The 16,446-nt window shown below is 36.5% G+C and overlaps 1 protein-coding gene across 5 annotated transcripts in view; it reads right to left on the bottom strand.

Annotated features, from left to right (window-relative positions):
* Window positions 1-746: 746 nt before the first annotated feature.
* The window catches only part of tub (TUB bipartite transcription factor), a 236,085-nt gene continuing 220,385 nt past the window's right edge, over window positions 747-16,446 (bottom strand). For 4 of the 5 annotated variants that reach the window (XM_039748525.1, XM_039748506.1, XM_039748496.1 and 1 more), the window contains 4 exons: window positions 14,579-14,693; window positions 9,672-9,770; window positions 9,381-9,552; window positions 747-3,633 (listed from right to left, as the gene is read on the bottom strand). In XM_039748525.1, coding sequence (XP_039604459.1) covers window positions 3,500-3,633; window positions 9,381-9,552; window positions 9,672-9,770; window positions 14,579-14,693 — 520 coding nt within the window. In that variant the 3' untranslated portion in view covers window positions 747-3,499. Of the gene's footprint in view, window positions 3,634-9,380; window positions 9,578-9,671; window positions 9,771-14,578; window positions 14,694-16,446 lie in introns of those variants that run through there. The other variant, XM_039748531.1, reaches the window with a different exon arrangement.

The raw sequence follows: 16,446 nt of genomic DNA on the forward strand, positions 1-16,446 counted from the left end.
ATGTAGTGTTGTTTACCACTAAGCTTTCAAGTTGCGCTTTGCACAGTTTGAATGCTCTTTACATGCGCAAAAGGCAAATAAATTACTGGTCACTACAGTTTTGCCATAAATCCCGTGGCCAGCAGTGTTATCATCATTTCAAATATTTTTTCTGGTGATGTGTGCATCGCCAGTGCAGGAAAATAGCTATGTCATATGTGTTTTCCATCATTATAATGTGGACAGAGATACTTACATAAACAGTGTGAAAGTGCTAGCGTGGAAGGAGTTTGTTTTGTTTAAAAAATCTGTAGTGTGAACTTAATTGTGAGAATAGAGAAGAGAAAACGCTGAAGAAAACCACAGAATGAAAAAGAGCAGAAGGGAAAAAAAGGAGAAAGGTAGACTTTACTCTCATTCTACATGCCACTTACAATATGTGCGGTGGTGAGGAGATAAAGGTTGATTAATTCAATTATTTACAGCACATAAGTATGGCGAACATCATAATATAACTGTTTTGATCCCGATTTATTTTAAATTTTTCATTACTTAACTTCATGCCTTTTCTGTTCATTTTCCCTTCCTTGGGGGTTTTGAATTATTCAGAAATTAAATCTAACATTAGTTTTCACTTGAGGTGCATTTCACATCTGGTGCCCTGCTTGGGGTTTGTTTCCTGCCTTGCGCCCTGTGTTGGCTGGGATTGGCTCCAGCAGACCCACGTGACCCTGTAGCTAGCATATAGCGGGTTGGATAATGGATGTATGGATGGATGTATTTCATATTATTAAAATAATTGGGCAATGTTTCTGATGCCATCTTTGTTTTTCATTTTTGAACTCTGTTGTGCAGTATAAATGTACTCCACGTGACTTCAGTTATGAGATGGAATAAAAGGTCAGCAATGACCATCCTGAGCATCTCTATCTGACACTGAGGATACATCTCTAAATAACTTGCATGTGTTTTAGTTTTAGTCCTTGTATTTATGCATTTAGTTTTGGGCTTGGTGAAAGATCGGACTGACTTTTGGCTTACGAACTTGTAACTTTTGACTACTGTATGTTTCTTTTCTTGGTCCATTTCATTAAAAATACAGTCTCTTTCAGTCTTTATAATTACATTGTCAGATCTGCTTTGTCCAGTTATGTGGTGAGTATCAGCCGATGAGAAAAGCAGACAAGGAGGAATGTTTTATAAGTCAGCAGTTACAATAATACATAGCGTGTACCTTAATTGCAAACATGTCAGAGGTACTGTTTAGCTTCATTGGCACATATTCAGAAAAGATCCAAAATTGTTTTACAGTTGTTTGATAAATTTCTTCTTTGTCTTTACAAAACAACACATATTGTAATCTTAAACTATAAATCCATCCACGCTGACCATCATGCTGTGAACTAAACAGCGCTTAACTGCCATGATATTCTTGTATATAGCAATACAGTGTTGCAATAAATTGGTTTAGGTAGCTTCAATATGTAAATATTACAAAATGAAGATCCATTGTACTAAACTGATCTTTTTTATGTGTTAATTAACTGACGTGATGTTTATGAGGTACATCTTGCCTGAAGAAGGTGCCTGAGTTGCCTCGAAAGCTTGCATATTGTAATCTTTTTAGTTGGCCAATAAAAGGTGTCATTTTGCTTGACTTGTCACTACAATCATAATGGCTAACACGGTACAACACCCTCGTACTGCAGAGGTACACTCAGTAAGTGACTTCTCAGAGTGGCCACCACGTAGCATCAGCCCATGTGTGTTACATACGATGGCATAACAGCACTATCTACAGTGTCAAGTATCTGGTTGTTTCTTGGCCGCCTCTTGTTAAGTCAGTGTCGTAAACACCACAGCCGTTACAGCAGGTGACCAAACTGATCAAACATTCAGAAATTGTCTAATAATTGCATTGTAATTCTATCAACAGTCTCATGATTTTCATATGCAATTTGCTGCACCTTCCTGATATTTTCTAAGTCCTCATCATTACTGGCTGACTCCTTAGGTCATCATTTGAAAGAGTGTGAACTGGTGGTGCCAGACAAACATAACACTACAGTTAGCTGCTTGATTACCAGGCGCCTGCTGTAACATCTCTAGGGTTTCAGTTGCCTGGACATAAAGAACAACCAGAAAGCATACTGCACTTCCCTTTGTGTTTGCGTCTCTGACCAGAAAAGGATCAGCGGTATCTACTGTGAAAGGCCTGCAGGTCTGTACGATATAGTTGGGTAATACAGAGAGTAGTCAGAGGGAATCTCAGGATACAGGAGCTTTGAATAAAAAGACTGGCTTTCCTATTTGGAGGCAAGGAGACTTGTGCCCATTTAATCTTGAGCAACTCCATGGTACATTAGCAGGTACATCTCCAGGAAGCTCTGCTATTTTACGCCATGAAGACTACATTAGGACCTGCTAAAAAAAGAGGGTGAACTAGGCTACCAAAAATGGTTCATGATTTTGTGACTCTGTATTTTGTAGCCGTGGATCAATTCCAAGGGTTGTCAGGGTACAACATGATCAGGGCTTTTATTTTTGTAAATGTGTATATAAACGGTTGGCTACTGCCAGAGGTATTCAGACTCTTCTTTAGGATGTAAGTCTCAATTACCTGGGCATGGATAAGAAAAGACCCATATTGAGAGAATGGAAGCCTAAGGTAGATGTACTGCTCAGCAAGCTATTTACAATGCCTGGCTTGATTAGGATGGCTGCTTTTAAAACCCTCCTAAATTGTTAATACAAAGTCTCTGTTTTTTTACTACTGTTGCGATTCTTTAGGTCTCAGTTTTGGACAGGACCAGAGGCATTCAGCTATAAAATATTCCAGGTAGACACATTTAAAATATATGACAAGACATGAATCAGTTCTCGGTGGTGATGGCTTAACATTAGCATCGCTGAGCTTAAGATAAAAGGCATGTAATGTTTTAACTCTTCCTATTCCATCTTTGAAATAAAAATAAATACAATCTTTATTAAAACATTATTAAGATGAGGTTAATTGTCAGTCCACACCATAATTAAGATTTTTCTTATTTTTTCAATTTCAATTTAGTTTCCATTTAAAAATAGAATGTTTCTGATCCCATAAACACGGAAAGAAAAGCGGTTACTCTGAATTTCATAATATTTAGCAAATCACTGGTCGCTGGGAAGTAACTTAATATTAATTTCCAAATGTTAGAATACGTTTCATTAGTAGAGTTTACCAAATATGAAGAATATGAAAAATGTCGACATACATTGTAATAAAAAAATAAAAGAACGATCTTTGAATTTATGGAATGTCGTAACAGACTTTAACTCTCACATTTTCTGTATAAATGTTACCAATCATAACCGCTTTTAATGCGTCACTTTTCCATGTTAGACTCTAGGTTGCCATGTTTTAGACACATTTTTCTACCTTACAGTCTTTGAAAGTAAGGTCGCAACAGATTTCTGAAAAAGTGAGGCTGCCGTCTTCATTCATGTAAATAAAACTTGCTTGATGAAAAGCTTGTGGTACTTATTCACAGGCCAATTTACTGTCAAAGCTGGAAAGGGCAATGGCAAAGGCCTGAAGGGCACACATTGGGTAATTGTAGTCCATTGTGAAAACATCTTCTGCCACTCGACCAAACTGCATTACTATATAATCAGCTGAAAAATAAAACAAAGAAGTTTATTAGTAATTCATTCAATTCATTTGTGACGTGTCGCTAATAAGAACAGCCAACAATAAAAACAGTGGCTTCAAATACAAGCTAAGTTGAGAGACTTATCACAATTTGAATATTCTGGAAGTCCTTTGTGTCAGGCAACAAATATTTTCAGTGGGTAGACTTAAACAGTTTGAAACAGCTTCAAGATGGTCATTTGAGACATACAGTATTATTGAATAATACAGCAGCTGGTCTGTAGCACTTTTAATATTGGGAGATGCAGGGAGATTATGATCATCTAAAGAACTCTGCTGAGTTGTTCATATCAAACAAATTCCGTCCATTCTGTCATGACTCGACACAGAGTAGGAATTTGCCATGGGCAATGCACCTTTAGAATATAAGAGCATTAGAAGAAATTTACCAAGTACAGCCTATTCAGTCCAACAAAGCTTGACGATTCTTTAACACCTAATTTTTGCAAAATAGGTTGAGTTTTGAAGATCCCTAAAGCCCTACTGCCACATTATTTGCTGATTTCTAGATCTACAGATTTCTATGTGAAGAAAAGCTTTCTAAAGCTGGTATGAAATTTACCCTTAAGTTTCCAACTGTGTCTCCTTGTTTCTTCTTTAATTTTGAATTCATTTAAAAGTAATAGCCTGGATCCATTGTATTAACTCCTTCATAATATTAAAAACTTCAATCATGTCAACTCTTAATCTGAGCTTGCTTAACTCTTTTAGGGCTAATGTCGACTTTTGTCGACAGCAGGGGTCAAGGTTGGATGTTGACTTTAGTTAATATCCAGGGGTAGAGGGTAATAAACAGCTGTGGACGTCGACAAAACACACCATCACGTTACGGGGAGACCCTCTTTGCCAGGAGGACTGTTAGACTTATTGACTTGACATCGAATCCCTGTGTGTGTGAGGAGCGTAGAGTTAACAACGTCTAGAATGGCATTGACGGCGGGCAAAAGAGCAAAGCGAATGTGCAAAGCAAAATACGATGTGGGCTTTATTATTTTTTTTTTTGCTTTTTGTATATTATTGCTGAATCTGACTGATTGATCAAACTCTGATTTTGATGCAAGTGATCTGGAAATCAAAAGTGAAAGGCTTTAAGGTATATAGTAAGTATGTAAGCCATGTTACAGTCGATCTTAGAAAGCTGATGATTAATGTTAAATGCATTTAGTGCTTCCTTTGTATGCTTTTTCGAAAACTGAGATTTTGGGGAAAAATATTCAGACCTGGGAGAAAATGAAAAAAATAATTAGCCCTGAAAAAGTTAAACTGAAAAGGCTCAGCTTTTTTAATCTTTCCTCAAAACACATTCCCTGTAGCCCTGTAATCAGTCCAGTTGCTCTTCTCTGGACTTTTTCTAGCACTGCTATGTCCTTTTTGTAGCCTGGAGACCAAAATTTCACACAGTACTTCAGATGAGGCCTCACCTGTGCATCATAAAGCTTGAGCATCACCTTCTTTGACTTGTACTCTACATAGTATCATGTTAACAAACTTAACATTCTCAATGGTTTCTTTTCCTGTCTGAATGTTGATAGTGACAACACCAGTACGATTCCTAAGTCCTTTTCATAAGGTATGCTTTAAAGTTTACAGACCTCCCATTGTGTATTTAAATCTAGGATTTATAATTTGTACATGTAAGAACTTACATTTACCTAACATTAAATTTGAAATGCAGTGTATTTTTGAGGTAAAAAAAAAAAAACTGGAAACCAAGATGGCGTCTGACTTAAACAACGAAATTACCAGAACAGATCTAGAATATACCAGGTCTCCAAATGAGGCACTCTATAGGAAAAGACAGGTTTTGCAACCACAATTTAACCTCTAGACTACTGAAGGAATGGAACAGCTTATCTTTAAATCGCAACATCATTATTATGAACATGGAATAAAGGCCAATAAGATCTTAGCCCAACAAATCCACAAGGAGGAAGTCCGTAATACAATAACAGCAATTAACATCATACACGGAGATGAAATCATTGACCTTAAAAATATAACGGACTCATTTATAAGTCCTTATATTCTACTCAGTTTAAAGAACATAAGACACCATCTAATGAGTTTCTTGATTAATTAGAGATACCACAACTAGATAACTCTTAGTGCTGTGGAACTGGATTACTAGATGCTATAAACTCACTTCAAAGTGGGAAAGCAGCCAGTCCTGAAGGTTATCCAGTGGAATTTTATAAAAAATTCTCAAATCAGTTTGCTCCACTGTTATTAGCAACGTTTATAGAATATAAAGACAAAAAAATTCTACCTCAAACTTTTTGCTAAGCTTAATTACCATCTTTCCTAAGAAAAAAAGCACCAGCTTCAATGTGCATCATACAGACCAATCTCTCTTCTGAATAACAATGTTAAGATACTCTCCAAAATTCTAGCTGGAAGGACTGAGAAAGTGCTTGCTTCTGTAATATCACAACACCAAACAAGATTTATTAAAGGCAGACACTTAACCTCTAACCTTCGACATTCATTTAATATAATATTTTCACTCATTTTATCCAACATCCCAGAGATCTTATCATCTTTAGATGCCGAAAAAGCATTTGATATGGTTGAATGTGACTATTCTCCACATTGCACAAATCTGGGTTTGGCCTGAACATATGTGCATGGATCAGATTACTTTATACTAGTCCAGAAGCCTCAATTCGTATTAACAACATCATTTCAGATAATATCAAACTAAAAGTTGGTACTCAACAAGGATTCCCCTTATCAACCTTTGCTCTTTACAATTTCCACTGAACCGTTGGCTATATTCTTTCAAAATGCATCAGAGATAAAGGGGATTTTTGGAGAAGGACGTGAACATAAAATATCACTATATGCAGATGATATGGTACTGTATATACTGGACCCACAAAATTTTGAGTCAGCAGTTCTAAAAGAATTAGCAGATTTTCAAAAGAGATCTGGACTTAAAATCAACTTGAATAAAATCATGCTCTTTCTAGTGAATTCTCTAGCACATAATATCTGGACACCATCCCATTTATCATAGCAGATCAGTTTAAATACCTAGGGATCAATATTACAAGTAAATATAAAGATCATTTTCAACAAAATTTTTCTGTGTGCTTGGAAAAAATGAAACAAGGTGTGACTAGATGGTCCAACTTCTGTTAGAAGAGAGACTCAACATTATTAAGATGACCATCCTTCACAAACTACTCTTGCTATTTCAAAGCATCCACGTATACATTAACAAATAATTTTTTAAGAAATTAGATTCAATCATAATTTCATTTATTTAGAATTCAAAACATTCATGCATCCAAAGGGTGACTCTACAACAACATAAAGCAGAAAGGGGCATGGCACTACCCAACTTTCAGTTTTATTGATGGGCGGCAAATATACAAAGATCTAAAGACCTGGGCATTGACACAAATTTATGAATATCCATAAAGCCTGGTCTGCAATAGGAATAAAATCTTGCAGAACTTCTTTATATTCCCTGCCCTGTGCCATACTTAATACAAACTACCATCATTACACTGAAAATCCAATTATCCTTCATTCTTTCAGTATGTGGAACCAATGTATGAAGCACTTTGAGAGAGAAAAACATTTATCCATTGCACTTCTACATAACACTCACCTTCTTCCACCCTCTCAAACATATACACTATTCAATGTCTGGAAAATGTCCAGGATTAAAACACTTAGAGACTTGTACACAGATAAAGTCTTTTCAACCTACGAACAATTACACTTCAAACATAACTTCTAATCAATATAATTCCTCCACTACTTCCAAGCTACAAACTTTGCTGAACAGAACCTGTCCAATTTACCTCACCTTCCACCTTGCTCTATTCCAGAAGAATTATTGATTAGTCTTGAAGACTCAGATTTATAAATATATTTGAAAATCCCTTCCTTTCAAAGACCCTAGAGTACATTGGGGAAAGGATCTGTCACTCAATATTTTAGAAAAGGAGTGGAAGGCAGCCATGCACGGAATACACTCAAACTCTATAGGTGCAAGTCATTCAGTCATTCAACTTAAAATCTTTAATTTAGGGCATTTATCTCAGTAAAATTGTCCAAAATGATTCCAGGGCAAGATTCAACCTGTGAACGCTGCAATCTAGCCCCAGCCTCACTAGGCCACATTTTCTAAGTGTGCACCAAATTAACATTTCGGACAAATATCTTTGCATGCCTATCAGACAGCATTGATGTCACAATCCCTCCTAATCCATTAGCAGCTGTATTTCATGGACTCCCAGACAGTTTTAAAGTGCTGAGGGACAAACAAACAGTAATTTCCTTTACTACACTACTGGTACGTAGACTTATTTTGCTCAAATGGAAGAATCCCACCCCACCACTGTTAAGTCAGTGGGTAACTGATGTTCTTTACTTCTTGAAATAAGAAAAAATCAAATTGTCACTTAGAGGATATGTTCAAAACTTTTTAAAAATATGGCAGGATCTAATCAATAACATTTTAGAATAAGCTTCCATTTCGTTGTAAAGGATACCCTTCTTTTCTTGCTCCTTTTATACAGTAGTTGCAGTTGCTGGCTCCTCTCTTTTTTTTGGGTGAGGGTCAAATTTTGCTTTGATTTGTTACATTTCTCTTGATTGTATGGAATGTTATCTGTTTCTAATTAAAATCAATAAAAAATGCAGTAAATCTGCACACACCTATATTCTGTCCAAATTCCTCTGTAATAATTCATCTGTTTCTAGACTATCTACCATTCCACTCAGCTTGGTATCATCTGCAGACTTAACCAGCTTGTTATTTATATTCCTATTCAAATCATTTATTTAGAGCTATAGCACTGCTGCATGTTTTCAGATAATGCTCAAGTTCATATACAAAATACATAACATTACAAAATGATTGGTGTTAACATATGAATTAAATGTATTTACAATGAAAGAATACATAAACCTTAGGGGGAAAAAACAAATCTAACATTATTCACACAGAACCATACAAAGGGTATTGTAAAATTGTGTGAAATCAGGTAAGAATAAATTTGGCTTATTTCCCTAGGTTCATTGTGTTATTTCAATGCAAATAAATGAAATATACAAGTTAACACCATTCATTTTGTAATGTGTACCTTTTGAGGAAGAATTGAGCATTATCTAAAAAAATAGGAGCCAATATTTCTGACCATGAGAGACACTACTTTAACATCATCTTATTCTGATAAGTTCTTTGCAACATAATGCAGGAAACAAAAAGGTATGCTGACAGGACCCTTATCAAAATCACATTAACTGCAGGTGATGCTTATTCATCATATTGAGTTGACTGAGAGGCTCCACGTCTTTGGATTGTGAGGATAAACAGGAATTCTCCTTAGTTTACTGCACTACCCACTGTGCTGCTATAACTAATAGGACCTAAAAGCTGGAGTTCTAAAATGCACCAGCAATCAGAAGCTGTATTTTCCCACACTGTTCTGCTTATTTATATTTATTTCTCACACATCAAAATTACTTACTTATTACTTAATTATATCAGAGTTACTGAATAAACATTATTTATTTATTATCTGTAAATGACAATACGTTACCCCAACACATGTTAGAAAATTAAATAAAATGGCCAGAAAATGCAAAAAAAAAAAGCTACAGAATGATGTGAAGGCACAGAGAGCTATACATCCACTTTTTAAAATGTTACGAGTGTGCCAATTCAGAGGCGTCTAGCACATTTAGAACTCACGGTCATTATCATGGATGATCTGGAAATTTTTGACAGATGCCTGAGTCACTCTTCCATGGAAATTGAGAACGTAGGACTGGGTATCATCGTTCCAAACTGGAGTTTTGTTGTGAAGCTCAATGATACTCTCTGTGTTTTTGTTCTGCCATCTTGCAATCAGTGATTCATGTTCCTTTATAGAAAACAATCGTTCACCACTGAATGAATGCAAAACATACAAAAACCTAAACATATATGTTTTTAAAGCATTTAGCGAGATGCTCTTAAATAAGAATTTCATACAATACTTACATTTCTTGGTCTAATTGAAACTCTTTCATGATCCATGTTCATGCCTGGTATAATAACACTCATTTTACGAGGTCCTTTGAATCCTAAAACATTTGTCTCCTGTAATAAAGATGACCATAGTTAACAATATTTTTTTCTCCGGGATTCTTAGCACAGCTGTCTCACAGCACCACAAGGCTGGGTTCAAATCCTGGCCTGGTCACTGCCTGTGTAGTGTTTGAAATTCCTCCCTGTGTCAGTGTGCGTTATGCTCAGACTGTTCTAGGTTCATCTCACAGTTGTAAGATGTGTGGCTTAGTGTGGGTGAGTGTGGCGACATGAACACAGAGAACAGAAACAGAAAGAAACAGTTGCCCTGACTATCTAACTCTGCCTGTTGATACTTTGTAGGTACTAATTCCATGTAAAAAGTTGTACAGACTAATACAAAGGGGATCAAGTGTGGTGGCTGGAAACTAAATGATGATCAACATTTATGTAGGGGAAAATATTTGGTAGATTCATCAAAAAGAGTGAGTTATCTAGCACAGGGGTCACCAACTCTGGTCCTGGAGGACCACCATGGCTGCTGGTTTTCATTCTAACTCTTTTCTTAATGAGTGACCTGCTTTTGCTGCTAATTAACTTCTTTTGAACTCATTTTAACTGACTTGCTCTTTATGGCTCAGACCCCTTAATTGTTTCTTTTTCATTAATTAGCAGCCAAAACATTAATGAGATACAAAATGAGCCAAAACAACTGGTGTCCATCATACAATATCAGAAAATAAAGAACAATGAAGGTCTCTGGAATGTTGATCTGCTCAGGTCCCCAAAACATTTTAACAGTGCTCTTAGAAAGAGAAAATCAACAATTTCAGAAATGTCTGCTAATGCACCACGAGTGCAGCAACAAGCCACGGAATTAAAGAACGGGTTTAATTAACAACAAGAATTGGCAGCTCATTAGGCAACTGCTTGGAGTGAAATTGGTTGCCATTTGAGGCGCTGACTTAGTTGGTCTTCAGTTGGCTCACTCACGTCACATTTCATTTCTGTTTGGGTGCTATTTAAGGAAAGAAATGAAGCAATTCAGAGGAACGATGAAAAAATTCAGGGGAACAAATCTTAAAAAAGTAAATCAATTAAAATTAATTCACAAGAAGTTAATTAGCAGCACAAACAGGGCACTCATTAAAAAAAGGGTTAAAATGAAAACCTACAGCCACGGTGGTCCTCCAGGACCGGGGTTGGTGAGCCATGATCTATCATGTACATGCAATAGAATGCAGAACAGCATGAAAACATGAAAAAAATGCATATTTACAGTACGTACAGTATATGCATCTCTTTCCTGAAGCTACTTTTCCATTTCGCAGTCACAGAGTGGCAAAGTCTATCTTTACAGCATTTGCACAATTCAAAAAGTAAACGTGTATAGGCAGAACCACAAATCAAAGTCATGCTGTTTTAGAAACTGTCTAAGGCTATATCCATATTACTTTCTTTTCGTTTAAAAATATATTTTTAAATTAAAACTATCTTCTCCCACACTAGTATTTTCACATTATTTATGAATGTCTTTTCATTCATTATAAAATGCATATGACATCATCATCCGCCAACAGTGGGCATGCGCAAAAGTTCGTAGTCTTAAACTGGGCATACAGTGTGTGATTTTGACATAATTTTAAGCTTGATTTTCAGTTGTCGACTGATTTTTTTGAGTTGGCTGGAATTTCAGCTTCATTGGCCATTGTCTCATGCTTAAGTATGGGAGTAGTTGTAATTCCCAGTTCCCTCCCATAATTGGATTGTTGCAAGATCTGAAAAAATTCTGTCATGTCGGAAATTTCAGTTGGCTGTCTGGCTGTGTAAACTCTCTCATGAGCTAATTTTTTCAATTTTGTGACCACAGTTGAGTGTGCCTTGTGTGGCATGAGCACCCACATCATGGAATGTCATTCGGACTGAATATGCTTGTTCAGTTTGAGGAAATATACAACCGGGGACACTATCATGCAATTTGAGTTATCATTTGACTACAATTTCTAAAAATCGCACTAAACACAATTAACTTGCATACAGGTAAGAAACACAACAAGAGCTATGGAAAACAGCTCTTCTATGCCTGCTGTATGGGAATATGTTTGTTTTCCATGAAGTATGACTGATCAGGGAACGGGACTTTATAATAAGCAGGATTGAATCAGCGAAGAGTTACATAATAAGCACAAACCAGTTTTCGCAAATCTTTGTTTTTCACCTGTCCACACTGACATGCTTTCAAAAGTATTTGCTTTTCGTCAGTGGTGGACAAAAGGCAAAAATGGAGACGAATATCTGTGTTTTTAAATGAAAAATGTATGATCCACATGTCTACGATTCTCAGTTCAGTCCTGCTGGACCGCAGTGGTTGAACACTTCTATCTAAACTACAGTACCTTCTTGTTTTAGCTGGTCTCCTATCTTAATTGTGCAAGCTGTTAATTCCCAGTTTTTATGTTTTGGTATCAAACCATAAATGATAAAATTGGGTTTGTTAGACTTTTAAAGAAATGTAGAAAGCATTTACTGTATGTACTGTATGCTACATGGGGATAATTTAGAGTTTTTTAAATGTCTTGGTTTGTGATGGTCTGCCTGCTACTATAAGAGATGCCCCTTCGGTCTCAGCTTTTAAATCCCGGCTGAAGACTCACTACTTCAGTTTAGCACACCCTGACTAGAGCTGCTGATTAATTATACAAACTGCATCTCTGTTGTTAGTCATTAGCACTAAAACATAAGTAACATGATAGTTATAATTTGTTAGTAACCCTCACCTATTCTGTTTCTGTTCTCAGTACTCAAATGTAGCATTCGATGCCACGGCCCATCTGCCAAGTTGTTTTGCCTGCCTAAGGTAAAGTCATCCCTGATGTAGTATCACAGAAATCGTGGGAAAGAGGGGTCCTTTTATCGGATTAGCGCTATTTCAGTTGTGGAATGGCCAAATGGGAGAGGCAGCTTCATGAATGAGGTCTCCAGGACTCTAAACAAATCCAAATTTTATTATGTGATATTATCTACTGTTAAATTCTGCTCCATAATTCAAAATGTTTTATTTTTATACTGTATTGAGGATTTGTTCTCTTCTGTGTATTGTATTGTATTGACCCCCTGCACGCCCAACCTACCTTGAAAGGGGTCTCTCTTTGAACTGCCTTTCCTGAGGTTTCTTCCATTTTTTCCCTACAAGGTTTTTTTTGGGAGTTTTTTCCTTGTCTTTTTAAAGAGTCAAGGCTGGGGGGCTGTCAAGAGACAGGGCCTGTTAAAGCACATTGCGGCACTCCTTGTGTGATTTTTGGAAAAATAAATTGTATTGTATTGTATTATATTTTCATTGCATTTTTCAAAGGGTTCTGAGTATTTAAGCTGTTATTTACTAATGTACATCAGTGGTTCTCAACCTACGGGGGCGCGAAGAAGTGAAAAAAAGAAAACAAGAATCAAAAATATGAAAAAAACATCTGTTGAAACCAAAAAAAGTTAACTTAAACTACATTCTGATACTAGAACAATAAATATAGAGTTAGATAAATGTCGATAAAAGTTAAGTAGGTATAATAAAATATGCATCTACATTTCAAAAAAATGTTGGGGGGGTGCGATTAAAACTGTTATGAAAACTCAGGTTGCAAATACTTAAAGGTTGAGAAACGCTGATGTACATCTTAGTGGATATGACAGTAAAGTAGCTGTAGCCTTCCAGCATTCATTGTCATTTGCCTGGGTGTCTTCCCTGCTGGTTGCTAATTGTTATTATTAGAATACAAGTGAGCAAACTTCACAGAAAAAAGGTGAATTAATTGGAAAATGAGAGAAAAGAGTTATGCAGTTAAAGTTATCCTACTGTGCTTTTCTGAATGCAGAATAAGAATAAAAGAGCAGCTAATTGAACAATGAGACAGCTAGAAGTTAAATGGCTCACTGATTTTAAAACTATCTGGAACAAAAACCTGCAGTCTCAAGCCCTAAGGTTATGTAAGTGCAGTACAGTACAGTTCTTCTCTTATGTTTTACATTGTAAGATATAAAGTAGCAGTAAGTAGAGTAAACTTTTGCTAAATCTGCATTTTTATTAATTATTTTATAGATTAATTTAAACAATAACCCAAGCTGATATTTATTATGCAATTTGCTGTCTACAGTAGTGATATTTCTCATTAGCTTAGCAGCACTTTGTCAAGAGACAAAACTGCAATAATAAGAAATTACATTATTCTACAATGACAGAAATATAAATATTTGTCAACTAATGGATAGCATTAAGTATTTATGGTTCCAGTAATGTGTCAAAATGATGCAAAGATGAGCCATAAATATTTTAAGTAGAACTATGTGCCTGTGATGCTGTACATTCAAAGGAAATACAGAGTCCACTGTTGGTCTAAATACAGAATTGTGCCACAAAACCATTAAGAGTGAAGGAGGATTTGGAGAAAGTTCACTTTTCGCAGCATTCTCATCACTTCTAGCATTAGGAGAGGGCATTGGGGGCTTCTAAAGAGCCTGGCAAGCGTGAAGTTAATCAGCATTTGTAGGCATTATATATTCAACAATTCACTTCAGGCCAAGTTGTTACTGCAAGTTGCTATAATGTTCCTATTTCCAGGTGGAAATAATAAAAATAAACTAAACGTGTGCTTTATTTATTGAAATATATGACACAATAAGATTTAAGTATCCTTTCACTGCTTCTAAATAATTAGATTGCACTTCTGCAAAGAGCAGTTTTGGTCTGAATGGTGATTGAAATCAGATTGAGAATGAAGTCTGTATCTTATATAATTCGTATCATCATTTCTAACCAAATCAGACTTTACAATGATAATTACTAAAAATGTAGTCCTCTGATGAGGAGTGTGGTGTCACAATATACTTACGTAACAGATAGCTGCCAGCTCCTGGCGCAGATTGTTAGATTCTAAACTGGATGTTGATTTGCCAGGATTCACACCATTGTCATATACAGTAAATTTTGTCCCCATAAGATTTGATCTATAAATTAAAAAGAAATGCTGCAGGACATTTTGCGGTCTGAAACATCAAATATTGAACTTATTTATTCGTTCATTCATTTTCTAAACCCGCTATATTCTAAGCAGGATCACAGGGAGGCTGGAGATAATCCCACCAAGCACAGAACACAAGGCAGGTACAGTCCTGGGACAGGGCATTAGTGCATCGCAGTGATATTCAACTCCCACTTTTATAACTAACTGAAAACAACAGGCTGCGGTGGGTTGGCACCCTGCCCAGGATTGGTTCCTGCCTTGTGCCCTGTGTTGGCTGGGATTGGCTCCAGCAGACCCCCGTGACCCTGTATTCGGATTCAGCGGGTTAGAAAATGGATGGATGGTTGAAAACAACAGGATCAATATGAGATAAACAAGGAACGCATTACTTTAGTTCATTTAAATGAGTGTTTATTAAGAGTTTTTACAAATTCTAAATAATAGGATAGGAAAAGCACGGGAACAGGAAGAAGTCATTTAGTTCAAAATAGCTCATCGCTTCCTATTCAATTAGCACTTCCAAAATATTGTTGAAAGAAGATTTAAAAGGCATAAAAGGACTAATATTTAATATGCTGCCTGGTAATTTTATTCCATGTATCCATTGTTTTCTGTGTGAAAATAAGCAGTCTAAAAAAACAAAGAATAAATTGGTTGTGCATTCAGGAAGTGCTTCCTCAAAAAAAAAAAAAAAACCTTTCAAAGGGGGCCACATATACTAAGAAAAAGAATGGAAAGAAAGAACGCAGCAGGAAGAAAGTCTTTAAAATGAGCTTAATAAGTATAACGTCACAATTAATTATCTTTAAAAGCAGGTTACATTGTTTACAATTGAAGGGAAAAAAACATATTTTGGGTCTTTTATTAAAAAGGGTCTGGTAAGTCAACAACAACAAAACTTATTTATATAGCACATTTTCATACAAATAATGTAGCTCAAAGTGCTTTACATGATGAAGAAAGAGAAAAAAGACAAAGTAAGTATTCAAATAAGAGAACACTAATTAACATAGAATAAAAGTAAGCTCCGATGGCCAGGGAGGACAGAAAAAAAACTCCAGATGACTGGAGAAAAATATAAAATCTGAAGGGGTTCGGAGGTCATGAGACCACCCAGCCCCCTCAAGGTATTCTACAGTATCTAACATAAATGATCAGTCCTCATTATATTCAGGGTTCTCATTCTCCAACCCACTATATCCTGACACAGGGTCACGAGGGTCTTCTGGAGCCAATTCCAGCCAGCACAGGGTGCAAGGCAGGAACAAATCCCCAGGCAGGGTGCCAGCCGACCACAGGGCACACACACACACACACACACACACAGCACACACTAGGGATAATTTACGATCGCCAATGCACCTAACCTGCATGTCTTTGGACTGTGGGAGGAAACCCACGCAGACATGGGGAGAACAACAGGAATTGGACTTAAATAGCCTAGACTTAGTTATAACTTTTATAATATTAAAAGTGATGTTTTGATCATTATTACAAGGCTTCAGTGGTAATGCTGCTGCCATTTAGTAAGGGCACCAGGGTTCACATCCCACCCGGGTCGTTTCTGCTTGGAGTCTGCATGATCTCTCCAGTCTTTATGGGTTTCCTCTGGATGCTCCAGTTTTCTCCCACTGCCCAAAGACACGCAGGTTTGGTAAATTGGTGCTGCTAAATTGGCCCTAGTGTTTGGTGTGTGGGTGTTTGTGGGTGGGTGTGTGTGTTTGCCCTGCAATGGA

Source organism: Polypterus senegalus, chromosome 1 (genome assembly GCF_016835505.1).
Source record: "Polypterus senegalus isolate Bchr_013 chromosome 1, ASM1683550v1, whole genome shotgun sequence".
NCBI classification, from domain to species: Eukaryota; Metazoa; Chordata; class Cladistia; order Polypteriformes; family Polypteridae; genus Polypterus; species Polypterus senegalus.